Source organism: Aptenodytes forsteri, unplaced genomic scaffold, assembly GCF_000699145.1.
Source record: "Aptenodytes forsteri isolate BGI_AS27 unplaced genomic scaffold, ASM69914v1 Scaffold236, whole genome shotgun sequence".
NCBI lineage: Eukaryota > Metazoa > Chordata > Aves > Sphenisciformes > Spheniscidae > Aptenodytes > Aptenodytes forsteri.
The window spans coordinates 1684506-1696108 of record NW_008794456.1 but is presented as its reverse complement, the minus strand read 5'-3'; the positions used below and the strand labels follow the sequence as shown (position 1 = coordinate 1696108).

Below are 11603 nucleotides of genomic sequence, written 5' to 3'. Positions count from 1 at the left end.
GGCCCGGGGCGTCCCCCGGGGCGGGCTGTGCGAGCCCGTCCTGCTGCCCTGCCGAGGGGAACGTGTCTGTGTGTACCCACCCGTATGTGTCAGAGCGTGTACGTTTATCTGGGATATGGGAAAAACACATCAGGAGCTCGCACAGCCTAAAAGGCGACTGTGCTGTGGAAATTTAACTGTTCGTCTGGTTTGGGTGACATGCTCGTGTGATACCCCCGGAGCCAAGTGCAGACGCATGGTCCGATGGAGAACTGAGGATGGCACAGACACCTTGCCCAGATGTGAGCGTACTCAGCAAACAGTGTTGGGGACTCGCAGCCCTGCGCGCACACAAACGTTCCTGCTTAAATCTCCGCAAGCACCAAATTCGCACTGAAAATTCACTCCGGTGTATGCAAACACGGAGAAATCCCCAGACCGGAGTCTCCAGGTTAATAAACACGGAGCAAAAATCCCCCGCGGCTTAATAACCCAGCATGAAACGTCTCTGCGTGCGCAGGCTAGCTGTCCGTATCCAGTAAATCCTGCCTTAAATCAGAGATTCGTGCCATTTAAAGTTTCTCTTCACTACCCAAGCCGCAGAAATAGACCTTGTTGTAATTGAGCACCTCTATATTTTTGAGCGTTTCAAAGCAAATGGAAATTATGGGAATGAATGGGCAGGATTATCCTGCTCGTGAGGAAGCACCCTGGTGACGGGCCACGGGAACCTCGGGGAAGAGGATGCCTGCGGGAAACAAAAGAGTCCCTCAAGTTTGCCTTTAAAATGCTTTTTTTCTGCCGTTTAGCATCCTGTCTTCCACAGCAGCTTCAAAATAAGTGAATAAATACAGCTGCTGGTTTATTGCTCCTTATCCAAACAGTCAGCCCCAATCCTGCCGCCCTGTAACTATGTGCTTAATTGAAATCACACGTTCAAAGCTGGGCAAGTGCCGAAGCCTCTCCCGAAAAAAAAGGCCGCCGCCGAGAAAAAAAACCTGCGGAGATTCACAGCTTCTGGCTTTGCTTGCACAGAGGTTGTGTGGATTAAAATACGGGTGTCGTCATACAAGTTTTTGATTTGGTTTATTAAAAGCCTGTTAAACCTCTTAATTATTTTCCCTCTTTATAGTAAGTCGTGACTGCCACTGTAATTCGGATATAGTTTCCCGCGGAAAGAGATGTTGGAGATGCTCGGGTTATTCACGGAGCAGTTTATGTTGCAGTTGTTGGGACGGGCGAGCTGTCGCAGAGCAGGGGGTTACGGTGAGATGCTGCTGGCAGGAAGGACGGGCAGACGGATGGACAGCGAGCCGGAGGGACGAGAGATGGGCAAAAGCACCGGCTGGCTTTTCCCTTCAGCTTCTCCCGCTTGGCCGAATTCGCTGCCTAATGACGCGTCCTGTTTCCCATTAGTACTGTGTGCTCAGCTAATGCATTTCGGTTCGAAAGCTGGAAATTTTCACTCGCTGGTAATGACTTGGGAAATATAGCACCCAGCAGCCAGGCAGAGCGGGGGCTCGGGCCCGGGGAACCCCCCCGCCTCCCCCTGCCCGCGTGAGGTTGAACCACCGGCTCCATCCCCACCCCATCTGCTCCAGCAAAGGAGACTTTTGCAGGAGCTTGGGCAGGGGAGATGAAAGGATGGACCCCGATCCTCTTTTTTTTTGGTGGTGGGGCTTTGGTTTGTGGTTTTTTGGTTGTTTTTTTTTTTTTATTCCAGTTTTGTTTTTCAAGAGCGTAGAAAATAAAAGGGGAGGGGGAGTTTCTTAGGGGGGTAAAAGAAAAAAATCCCAACAACAAAACAACAACAAAAAAAGCCCCCAGCCCTTTGTAAACATCCCCCCTGAGCAAAGGGAAGGAGGTGAAAAGCATTTCCTGATAACTCCATTAAAGAATGAGGCTGCATTAACATTCCAAGTACCTCGACAAGAGATGAAAGTGGGGAACTTGAGTTCAGCCTCTCCTTGCTCCAGATGTTATTATGGGCTCCCTGAAAGGTTTTTTTATTTCTTTTTTTGCAAAGAGACAAAGATGTTGCCTACTTCAAACGGGGCTAATTGATGCTAATGACTATCAGATAGAGTGGGGGCCCTTATTCCCCCCTGCAAAGGGGAACGGGAGAGTGCATTTTACAATCCCCTCATAGAAAACGCCCCGCTCTTCAAGCCAGGTTGCTGCTTTGCGGATTTTTGTTTCTCTCTGGCTGCTGCTTTCTCTCCCCCCCCCCCCCCCCCCCCCCCCCCCTGTATCTTTTCTGTCCCCCTTCTTCTGGGCACCCCGCAGCTCTCACTTGTTTGCCCATGAGAAATTTCACACCTCGCCTCCGTCGGTGGGGAGAGCCTGGCTCCATTTCCATCCCTCTCCAAGCCGCAAAACCATCCCAGCGGGCGAAAGAAGTGGCGGAAATTTCCCCAAACCCACAGCAAGCACACACGAAAACGTGACGGGGATTTTGTGCATCTGTAATCCGGGGCGTGAATCCTTCTGCAAGTGGGAAAACATCTTCTCGACCGAGAGCATCCTTTCAGTCGCATCCTATTAGGGAGAAGATGGATCCCAGGGCTCCTGTTGCTGATTAGACAGGCGTGTGCTTGCGCTCATTAGGATAACTAGCCCAGCACTGCCAACCTAAGGAGCCTGAAATGATGAGCTCATGCCTTTTACTCTTAAAAAAATAAAAACTGGCTTAAAAATAGGATTCTGAACACTAACTTTAGCTTTTAGCTTTGTGTCAGATTTTTGCAGCCATTTCTCCTGTGATAATCCATAGTAATAATAAATAATAATCCATAATCCAATAATAAAAAGGCAACGAGGAACGTCCCCAAATCACGTGGCTCCTGGAGCTGGTGGTTTGCCCCTTCCCAAGCTGGATCCCACTGAATCCTGTAGAAATCATATAATCATAGAATCATTGAGGTTGGAAAAGACCTCCAAGATCATCGAGTCCAACCGTCGACCCAACACCACCACCCACTAAACCATGTCCCTAAGCGCCGCATCTACACGTCTTTTAGACACCTCCAGGGATGGGGACTCCACCACTTCCCTGGGCAGCCTGTTCCAATGTTTAACCACTAAGGAAGAGGGGAACAGGGATTCATCTTCGCCGCGAAGAGAGGAGCACGAGGCTTCTCCCCGGCAGGTAACTGATGCATGTTCGTTCCTTCATCATAAAGTCTAGAAAAGAGAAATTACTCGGGCTAACAATAATTACTGCGCATGCGCTCTGCTCCGGGAGCACCCAGCGGTGCCGGGTGCCGAGGTGCTGCCCTGCCTTGGCTTTGCCACCTTCGACGAGGTGCTGGGGAGCTGCAGAGAGCTCCAGAACAAGGTGCTGGTGTCGATCGCTCTTGGCAAACCCCATCTCTCCTGTTTGCAGCAGGATCCGGCCACAGTTCGCTTTGCCTTCTGGATCCTCAGCACCTTGCAGGGTCCCGTTAACAGACCCAAACCGGGGTGAGGACAGGAGTGATGGCACGACACTGTCTGCACTTTGAGGGTGTTACACAGCAATGGGAGCCCCGGTTGCGGGTGGCAAGAGCACGGCCAGCCCCATACGTCCCCCCGTGAGAGCCCAGCACAGGGACAGCCACTGGCTCCAGGGAAATGCTTCTTCTGAGATCATGGTTACTTTTCAGCTGAGTGCTCCCCAGTTTGATCCATGCCCAAGCACTGAACGGGCCGTGAAAGCCCCGTGCAAGTGGCAGCGTGGGATGGACATGAGGATTTGGGAACAAAAGAGTTTCCTCCAAGAAGGATACGCCAAACACCAGTCTGTGGAGGAGATAGCCCCGCTCCCCTGTCCTCTCCATCCCTCTCCCCTTACTCCAGCTCTGGCTTGGCAAACCTCTCGGGGAGCCGATTCAACACGCTCATACAATGGAAAACTAACCCTGCGAAATGCAGGGCCCTTGCTTTCAGCTCAGGGGTGCGGGCAGAGGGGAGCTGGCGCGGGGGTGGGGGGCAGGCAGAGGGCAGCATCCTTCTCTCCCCCCAGCCCCAGACAGCCAATACACACCCCAGCCGCCCTTCAGACGCTGGCCCCGGCTGCATTGTCAGGTTAATTTGGGATAATGGCCTGCAAAGCACCTCAGCCCCATCCAGGTCTCATTAGCACTTGGTAATATCAAGCATCCTGAGGAATTGCGGCTCTTCCCCCTCCTCCCCAGGGCACGGAGCCCTGCACCCAGCCAGGGCCGGGTGTCCCTGGGCATGGGGACAGGACCTGCTCCTCTTATTACTCCATTGCCAAGCCTGTGGGGCAAAGCACCTCTCCCCCCATGGCCTGGGGGCTTTCCTGTGATTTATCACCCAGGATGATGTTTCCAGGCAAGGTCTGAATTAAGCCCACGCTGCAACGGGGCTCAGCAGGGCTGGATCCTGCCCCGGCCTTTCGACGGGGAGATGTTGTCCCTGATCCAAGCGGGGCTGCTCCTCGGTGTCACACCCCTCGGTGTCACATCTGGCCTCATATCTCAGCCAGATGTGAAATGAAGGAGTGGGTCCTGCTGCATCCCACCACCCTCACCCTCCCCGGGTGCTGGGGGCCCATCCACCTGCCCGGGGTCCTTCCAAATACAGCGTGGGTTGAGTCCACGAGTTGAGTCCGTGATGGGGCTACACCCAGCTGACAGCAAAGTCTGGGTGACCCCCAAAAAATAAGCTAATACCCTCCCGCAAGGCCTCGGAGGATGCTCCGTGGTCCTCCCGTCAAGCACAGACCTGAACACCACCGTGTTCACAGGGGTTGCAATTGCGGGTGTTAAGAGCATCCCGAAACCACGCATTTAAAATTAATTGGGAATTATAAACAAACTAAGCATTGAGGCAGCCCTGGTACAGGCCTGAGTGCCCGATCAGCCCGCTGCTCCCTTCAATTATCTTTTTTCTCCCACATTGTTCTCTCCTAATGAGGAGGCTAATGACCAAAGGATGGTTCATAAGTGGTTCCCAGACTCTCCTTGCCCAGGGCAAACACCGTCCACAATAGGATCACAAATTGTAGGGAGAAGCCCCGGCTGATCACATCAGAAACGGTGCGGGGATTTATCTCTCTGCCTTAACAATAACAGTATGTTCTTAATCGCCACTCCAAAGGGACAGCTAGCAGGGGATCTGCCCGGCCTCATCATTAAAAGCTGGCAGCATCTTTGCTAGCGCTGCCCCTTTGTTCATCTTTCATTATTCCAATGCTCCGGCCCCGTTAATTCCTCTCCATCTTATTAAATCAATAGAGATGGAGTGGGGGGAAGGATGAGGCAGAGCAGGGGTCGGATCTGGCGCGGCTCTCAGCAGGGGTGCTGAGTGGGAGCGGGATCAGACCCGGCCCGGATAAGCATGAGTCGAGCTGATACCACACGTGTCCAAGGCTGTATTTACCCGGCTCCTGCAGCTGGGGAAACTGAGGCACAAAAGCATCACAGCCTAAGTCCCAGGAAGAGGCACTTTATCTGACTGCCAGTCCTGCGCCTCCCGGCGAGATCCCCTTATTCATCCCGTACCATCAGGGCTTACTTGATTTAATGATTTAATCAACTTTTTAAAATAAAATCACACCTTCGCAGAGGGTGTCTGGTGCTAGGGCCCCTGGTACACCCCCAGTGAAAGCCCAGCCCAACTGTGCTGGGGCGGCAGTGCCACAGGGCCAAGGGATTTTGTGCCACAAACCATTTGCAAAGGGGGAGATGGTGCAGTTTTCATCATTTTTTCTCTTTTTCCTAACAGTTCGTCTCATTGAAACGAAGCAAACTGGTTTCTGGCAGGCCCTGCCATGTGCGTGGCTGGGAGCAGAGACGGGGAGGGATTTCCTCCCAGTCTTTCCATTTTTGAGGCTGGGATGGGAGGTGAGAAAGGAGCGGGGAGCAGGGGAGCCGGTGGGGTGAGCACCATCAGCTGTTTAAGAGCTGATGTGCCCCGTGGCAAACCCAGACCAGGGCTGATGGTGTTCCCTTAACAGACCCCGAATCACCCTGCGCAGCTCTACGCAGGATTTAGGGACGGCGCTGCTCGCTCTGGCTCTGACAGCGCTCAGTGCATGGTCCTGGTCCACAGCCCTGTGTTTCTTGTTGCAGGATAAATACCTTTTAAACCCGGGATTTTTAAACCCAGAGGTTTTGGCCGCTGCATTTCTCACCCCATATGAGGGGTTTCCTTAATCACCCCATTTCCCTGCTGCATTTCCAGGCAGGTCACCCCGTTTCACCCTTATTTTCATGCATCCAGGAGCTACTTCCCAGCTGAGAGTTTAATGCAAAGAATCGGTGCCTTTGCCCTTTGGCTGAGCAAGGCAGCTTGGGGCAAATTCATCCCAGAAAGACTGCAAACGTCGGGATGTCGTGGCGTTTCCTCCCATTGTTCGTGATGTCTTTTTTTATTTCCACTGAAACTGGGCAGCGCGGAGCCAGCAGAGCTGCCCGGCAGCCTCAGGAAGCTTTATTTGATGTTTCAATCGGGAATTAAAGGGGAGGGAGAAGCAGGGGGAAATGCTCCCTGACCATTTAACAAGATTACACGACGAGACGGAGCCTGGAAACATGCACAGTCAACCCCGGCGCCCCGTGTCCCGGCTTGGGTCGAGCTTTTGCCTTGAACCTCCGCCGCCGGCAGGTTGCCCTCCCCGGCACGCCGGCCCGTCCTCGGCACGCGGTAATCCCATTTAGCAAAACCCCACGAAAAGAGAGCGCGAGGGAGCAATCAGCCGAGGACAAGGGGGCTGCCGGCTCGGGGAAGGGATGCAAAAGGCGCCTGGGAAAGCGGCTGGGTCACGGGGACTGGGGGGCTGGAGGGGTTCTGCTGCTCCAGCATCCAAACGCCCCATCCTGCAAACTTCTACCGTCCTGAGTAAACGCGACTCGTGCAAACAAATCGCATCTGTCGCCATGTGCTCAGCAGGAATAATCCTGGCAGGAAGGACAGCGGGGAGGGGGACATGGAGGAGCCCTACGCTACAGCTCCACCCTCCACCCGGTTATCCCTTCTCCTATCTCTCCATCCATCTCCCATCCCACCCCATTTACGCAGCCACCCATTTGCACCTATCCGCCAGCGCCCTGCATTCATTCCCGATCATCCACCCATCTGCCTATCCACACGCAGACCAGGCTGTTCCTCTGGGCAAATAGTCCACCCTAATACATCCACCCACCCGTCTCACAACCTACCTGTCCTCCTACAGGCCGCCTACTTATCTACACAGCGGAGGTTTGCTGGGGAGGGCTCAGCACCGCATCTTTAGCAGATAACCTTTATCCTCTTAATAAGGCTGCTTAATTCTCACTTCCTTATAATTATCTGCCACCGAAAGCCAACCTGTTTTTTGCAGACAAGTGAAAAAAACCTGCCTTTAAGAAAGCGATGTGATACGCAGGATTGGGAAGGGACTAGTGGGGTTTTTGGGATGTGCATGGGGTTTGGGTAAAGGCACGCAGCCAGAATTTCTTATTCTGTACAGGCTTTCCTGGGGCATGAGAGGAGCCAGGGCTCTGTCCCTGGTGGGCTGATCCAGCCCAAGACCTTGCCAAGCTCTCGCAGCACCTTTCTCCCTTATTTTCCAAATCACTGTGCCCGGGTTTGACCCTAATCCACGTGCCCCGCTTGAGCTGCCAGGAGTTGGGCTCAGCTGCAAGACCTGCTCCCTGGACTGGGGAGGGAGATGTCTCCCATGGGAGAAGAAAACTGCATTTCTACCCCCTTTCTGGGATGCCAGGGCCAGTGGGGGCTTGGCAGGGTATAAAATGACCCAGCTGAACCCAGCTTTTCTGAAAACCATCAACTCCATCCCATTATCAGGGTCAGACCTGGCGTTTGTCTCTTCTCATCCCCACCGGAGCAGTAATCGGCTGCTTTGTCCTGCAGATACGGTCCCTTCCCCACCCTAAGGAACCTGCAAACAGGTTACTCACTGGGTGGGAGGAAGGCAGGGGATGGCCTTCCCCGGCACCTGGCTGTCCCGTGGCAGGTAGGAAAGGGGACCCTGAGCCCTGTGCACCCCCAGGGACCTGCCACCCCCTCAAGGATCATCACCTGCCATGAGAGAAGGCTCCCAGCCAAAGCCCAAGGTGCCAGAGGGATGGATGTGGTTTAATTAATCTCGTATAAAAGTCACCTTTTGAAAAACTCAATCAAGCCCACCAGTTTTAATTAAAGTCATTCCTGGTCGGAGATGCTGCCCGCAGAGGGGTCCGAGCTGGGCAGACCCTGCAGGAGCATCCCCTCAGTTTTAATTAAAGTCATTTCCCTGGTGGGATGCTGCCTGCAGAGGGGTCCGAGCTGGGCAGACCCTGCAGGAGCATCCCCTGGAGAGGGGACGGGTCCCCCGCTGCCTGCCCCGGAGGAGCCTGGCACCGCCGAAAGGCCCAATCCTGCCCGAGGCGGAGCACTGCCAGCTCCCAGGGGATTAAAGGTGTCCTGAGAACAACTTAACTCTCGCAATCAGCTCGGCCCCTGGCCGGGCGATATTAAAACATTCCCCATAAGCCCTGTTGTCTCGGGGATGATCGCAATAAACCCACTGGCATGCGAGATTAGCGGGTTAAACCCGCCGGCGCAGCCTGGGCTCTCGGCAGACATGTGAAGACATTAGCACAGTTTGGGCTCTTTGAGACGCGCTGGCTAATCCCGGCTCTGAAAACAGCCGGAACAAAGGGCAGCTTCCGTCACATCGTCCCCTTCTCCTGGCACCATCCCCTTCTTCTTGCACTGTCCTCTCTCCTTGCACCATCCCCTTCTTAATTGTCCCCCCTCTCCTTGCATTGTCCCCCTTCTCCTTGGATCATCCCCTTCTCTTTGCCTCATCCCCTCTCCTTGCATCAGGTTTCATATCTGCCCAAATAAACCCTCCACCTGGGTCCCTTCTTTCTCCAGCCCCAAGCCCAGAGCAGACATGGCGAAAATAGGGTTAGCAGGAGCTGGTGCTGCCCAGGTGAGCACCCAGATGTCCCCATTGGTGCTCTTATCTAGGAGGTCCAGGGCCGTTGGTACTCGCTTGCCCCCCATGGAGCCCACCCTTGGCTCATCCCCAGGCCAGTGTCCAGCCCAAACCTGATGGATTTGAAACCTCTACATCTGCCCTAGCAGGGCCAAGCAATTAAAAGTAAAACCTGCTAATCTTCGCCCAGCAGAGACGGCACCCCAGGTGCCCAGCTCACAAAGCCACCACCAGCTCTGCTCTCCAGGTGCGTTTTCCCTACTTTCCTGACTCCAAAAAGCCCCGGAGAGCGGGCTGCCGTCACTGGGTCGGGATGTGTGAGCTGTGGGCAGAGCAGGGTGTTAACGGTGAAGATGCTGCTGGCAGGAAGGAAGATGGAGATGGATGGACCATGAGATCGAGGTCCTCTACAGGGACCTGGGGTCTGTGAAGGTCCTGAGCTATCTTAGAGCACAAGGAGGGATCTGAGCACCCAGCGCCTTTAGGATGAGCCTGGCTATGGGGCTGATTGTGGGTGGGGTGCACGGGTGGCCCCCACTCCCCTGGGCCTCCAGGGCTTGCTCCCATGAACAAGCCCCCACTGAACGTTTGCTGCCACTGCAGGCATGTGTTGTTCCTCCTCCTCCTCCTGCAAAGATGAGCCCAAGAGCTGCATAAATAATTTATTTTCGCACTGCAAAAATAATTGGTGCCCTGTATATATTAGATACGCTCATTGTCAGCTATGATACATTCATATAATACACACGGAAAAGCAGCCCGAAGGGGCGATTCAGCAGCTCTTTGCCACAGTCTGTGCAGTTGCTGTCCCTGAGCCCGGGGAGGAGGCCGTGTCCTCCTGGCCGTCCTCCGGCTCCGCTGGGAAGTCTTTGTCCTCCTCGCCGTGGTGGCTCTGCGAGTCGGGGCTCCTCTGCGGGGTGGCCAAACCCATTTTGGCCAGTTTGGCTTGTTGCTGTTCCAGGCTTTGTTTCCTCCACTTGATCCTCCGGTTTTGGAACCAGACTTTCACCTTAGGAAGAGGTAAAGCTCGTCTTTCAAACCTGGTTTCTCCATGGACCATGGGGTCATGGTCTGCTAAACCCCCGTGGCTCAGGCAGTGCCCAGACACCCCGCAAACCCTTCGGTGCCCGCAGCCTCAGACATCTCCTGGCTGGCCAGGACAGAGGTCCCCTGCTACGCTCTGTCTCTAGCAAGATGGAAAACTGTCCCCTGCAACCCAGGAGCTGAGCGTGCATTGGTAAGCTGGGACCTGCCAGTGGTGGAGAAGGTCCAGCCTTTAAGATGGACACAAGTTCAACCCCTCCACGTGGCCCTAGGACAGCCACTTTGTGACTCAGTTTCCCCATCTGTGATCCTCCACCCTTTTAATGTAAACTATCTGCAATTACTATCCCACACAGCTCCTGCCCCAGGCCGAGGGACATGGCCCAGGTCCCACCCATTGGCACGCAGGTTTGGGAGCCTCCCTGGACCTGCTGGTGGGGGCAGGTGGAGGTGGAGATGGAGCATGGTGGGGCTTACCTGCTCTTCGGTGAGGTGCAGGGAGGAGGCGAGCAGGCACCTCTCCGTGCCCACCATGTACTGCTGCCGTGCAAACTCCTTCTCCAGCCGGGCCAGCTGGTCACTGGTGAAGATGGTCCGGACTCGCTTGGCTTTGCCGGTCTTGGCTTTGAAGATGGGGAAGCAGCACTTGGAGATAAGGAAGCCTGAAGGTGAGAGAGAGAGAGGGGAGGTCAGGGTGGATAGGCGACCTTGGAGGGGTCTCCTTTAGAGTGGGGTCCCCCCTTGGAAGGTCCTTTCTTGGAGAGGTAGAAAGGATCTTCCCATTTGGAGGTGTCCCCTTTGGAGAGGTGAAGGGGTCTCTTTGGAGGGGGTCCCCTATTTGAAGAGGTGGGAGAGGGTCCTCCATTTAGAGAGGATCTCCCTGGAGAGGTGAATACAGGTCCCTCTTGTAGAGAATCCCTTTGGAGGGGATCCCCATGAAGAAGTAGAAGGAACTCTGCCATTTGCAGATGTCCCCCTGAGAGAGGCCAGAGGGTCTCATTTGGAGGGGCAGAAGAGGGTCCTTGTTGGTGAGATCCCCTTGGGAGGAGGCAGAGAAGGTCCCCCATTTGGAGACATCTGAATGGGAGATGTGGACAGTGGTCGTCCCCCTGGAAAAGGTCCCCTTGGGAGAGAGGTCCCCCATTTGGAGAGGTGGGCAAGGCCCCCCCCCCCTTGGAGAGAGGAAAGGAGGTCCGCCATTTGGGGGTGTCTCGAGAGAGGTGGGCATGGGTCCCCCCCCTTGCAGAGGTGAAAGGAGATCCCCATTTGGAGATGTCCCCATGGAAGAAGTGGATTCAGGGCCTCGTTGGAGACATCCCCTTTGGAGGGTGTCCCCTTGAGGAGGTAGAAGGAGATCACCGTTTAGAGATGTCTCCATGGGAGAGGTGGATAGGCCCCCCCCCAGAAGAGGTCCCCTTGAGCGGTGTCCCCCATTTGGAGAGGTGGCCGAAGGTCCCCCCTTGGAGTGATGGAAGGAGGTTCCCCATTTGGAGATGTTCCCATGGGAGAGGTGGATGTGGGTCCCCCTGGAAGGGATCCCCTTGGCAGGGGTCCCCCCTTGGGGAGCCGGAAGGAGGTCCTCATTTGGGGGTGTCCCCACGGGACGGGCGGAGGGGGGGGTCCCGGTGCGGGCTGTCCGGGGGGGGGT

The 11603-nt window shown here is 55.0% G+C and overlaps 2 protein-coding genes across 2 annotated transcripts in view; both read right to left on the bottom strand.

Annotated features, from left to right (window-relative positions):
* LOC103908359 (homeobox protein not2) overlaps positions 1-8979 on the bottom strand; it is a 16890-nt gene extending 7911 nt beyond the window's left edge. The window contains exon 1 of the mRNA XM_009290717.1: positions 8820-8979. Coding sequence (XP_009288992.1) covers positions 8820-8979 — 160 coding nt within the window. The remainder of the gene's footprint in view (positions 1-8819) is intronic.
* A 582-nt stretch (positions 8980-9561) lies between these two features.
* Positions 9562-11603, bottom strand: part of LOC103908358 (homeobox protein not2) — a 26462-nt gene continuing 24420 nt past the window's right edge. The window contains exons 2-3 of the mRNA XM_009290716.2: positions 10433-10617; positions 9562-9920 (exon numbers count right to left, since the gene is read on the bottom strand). Coding sequence (XP_009288991.2) covers positions 9684-9920; positions 10433-10617 — 422 coding nt within the window. The 3' untranslated portion in view covers positions 9562-9683. The remainder of the gene's footprint in view (positions 9921-10432; positions 10618-11603) is intronic.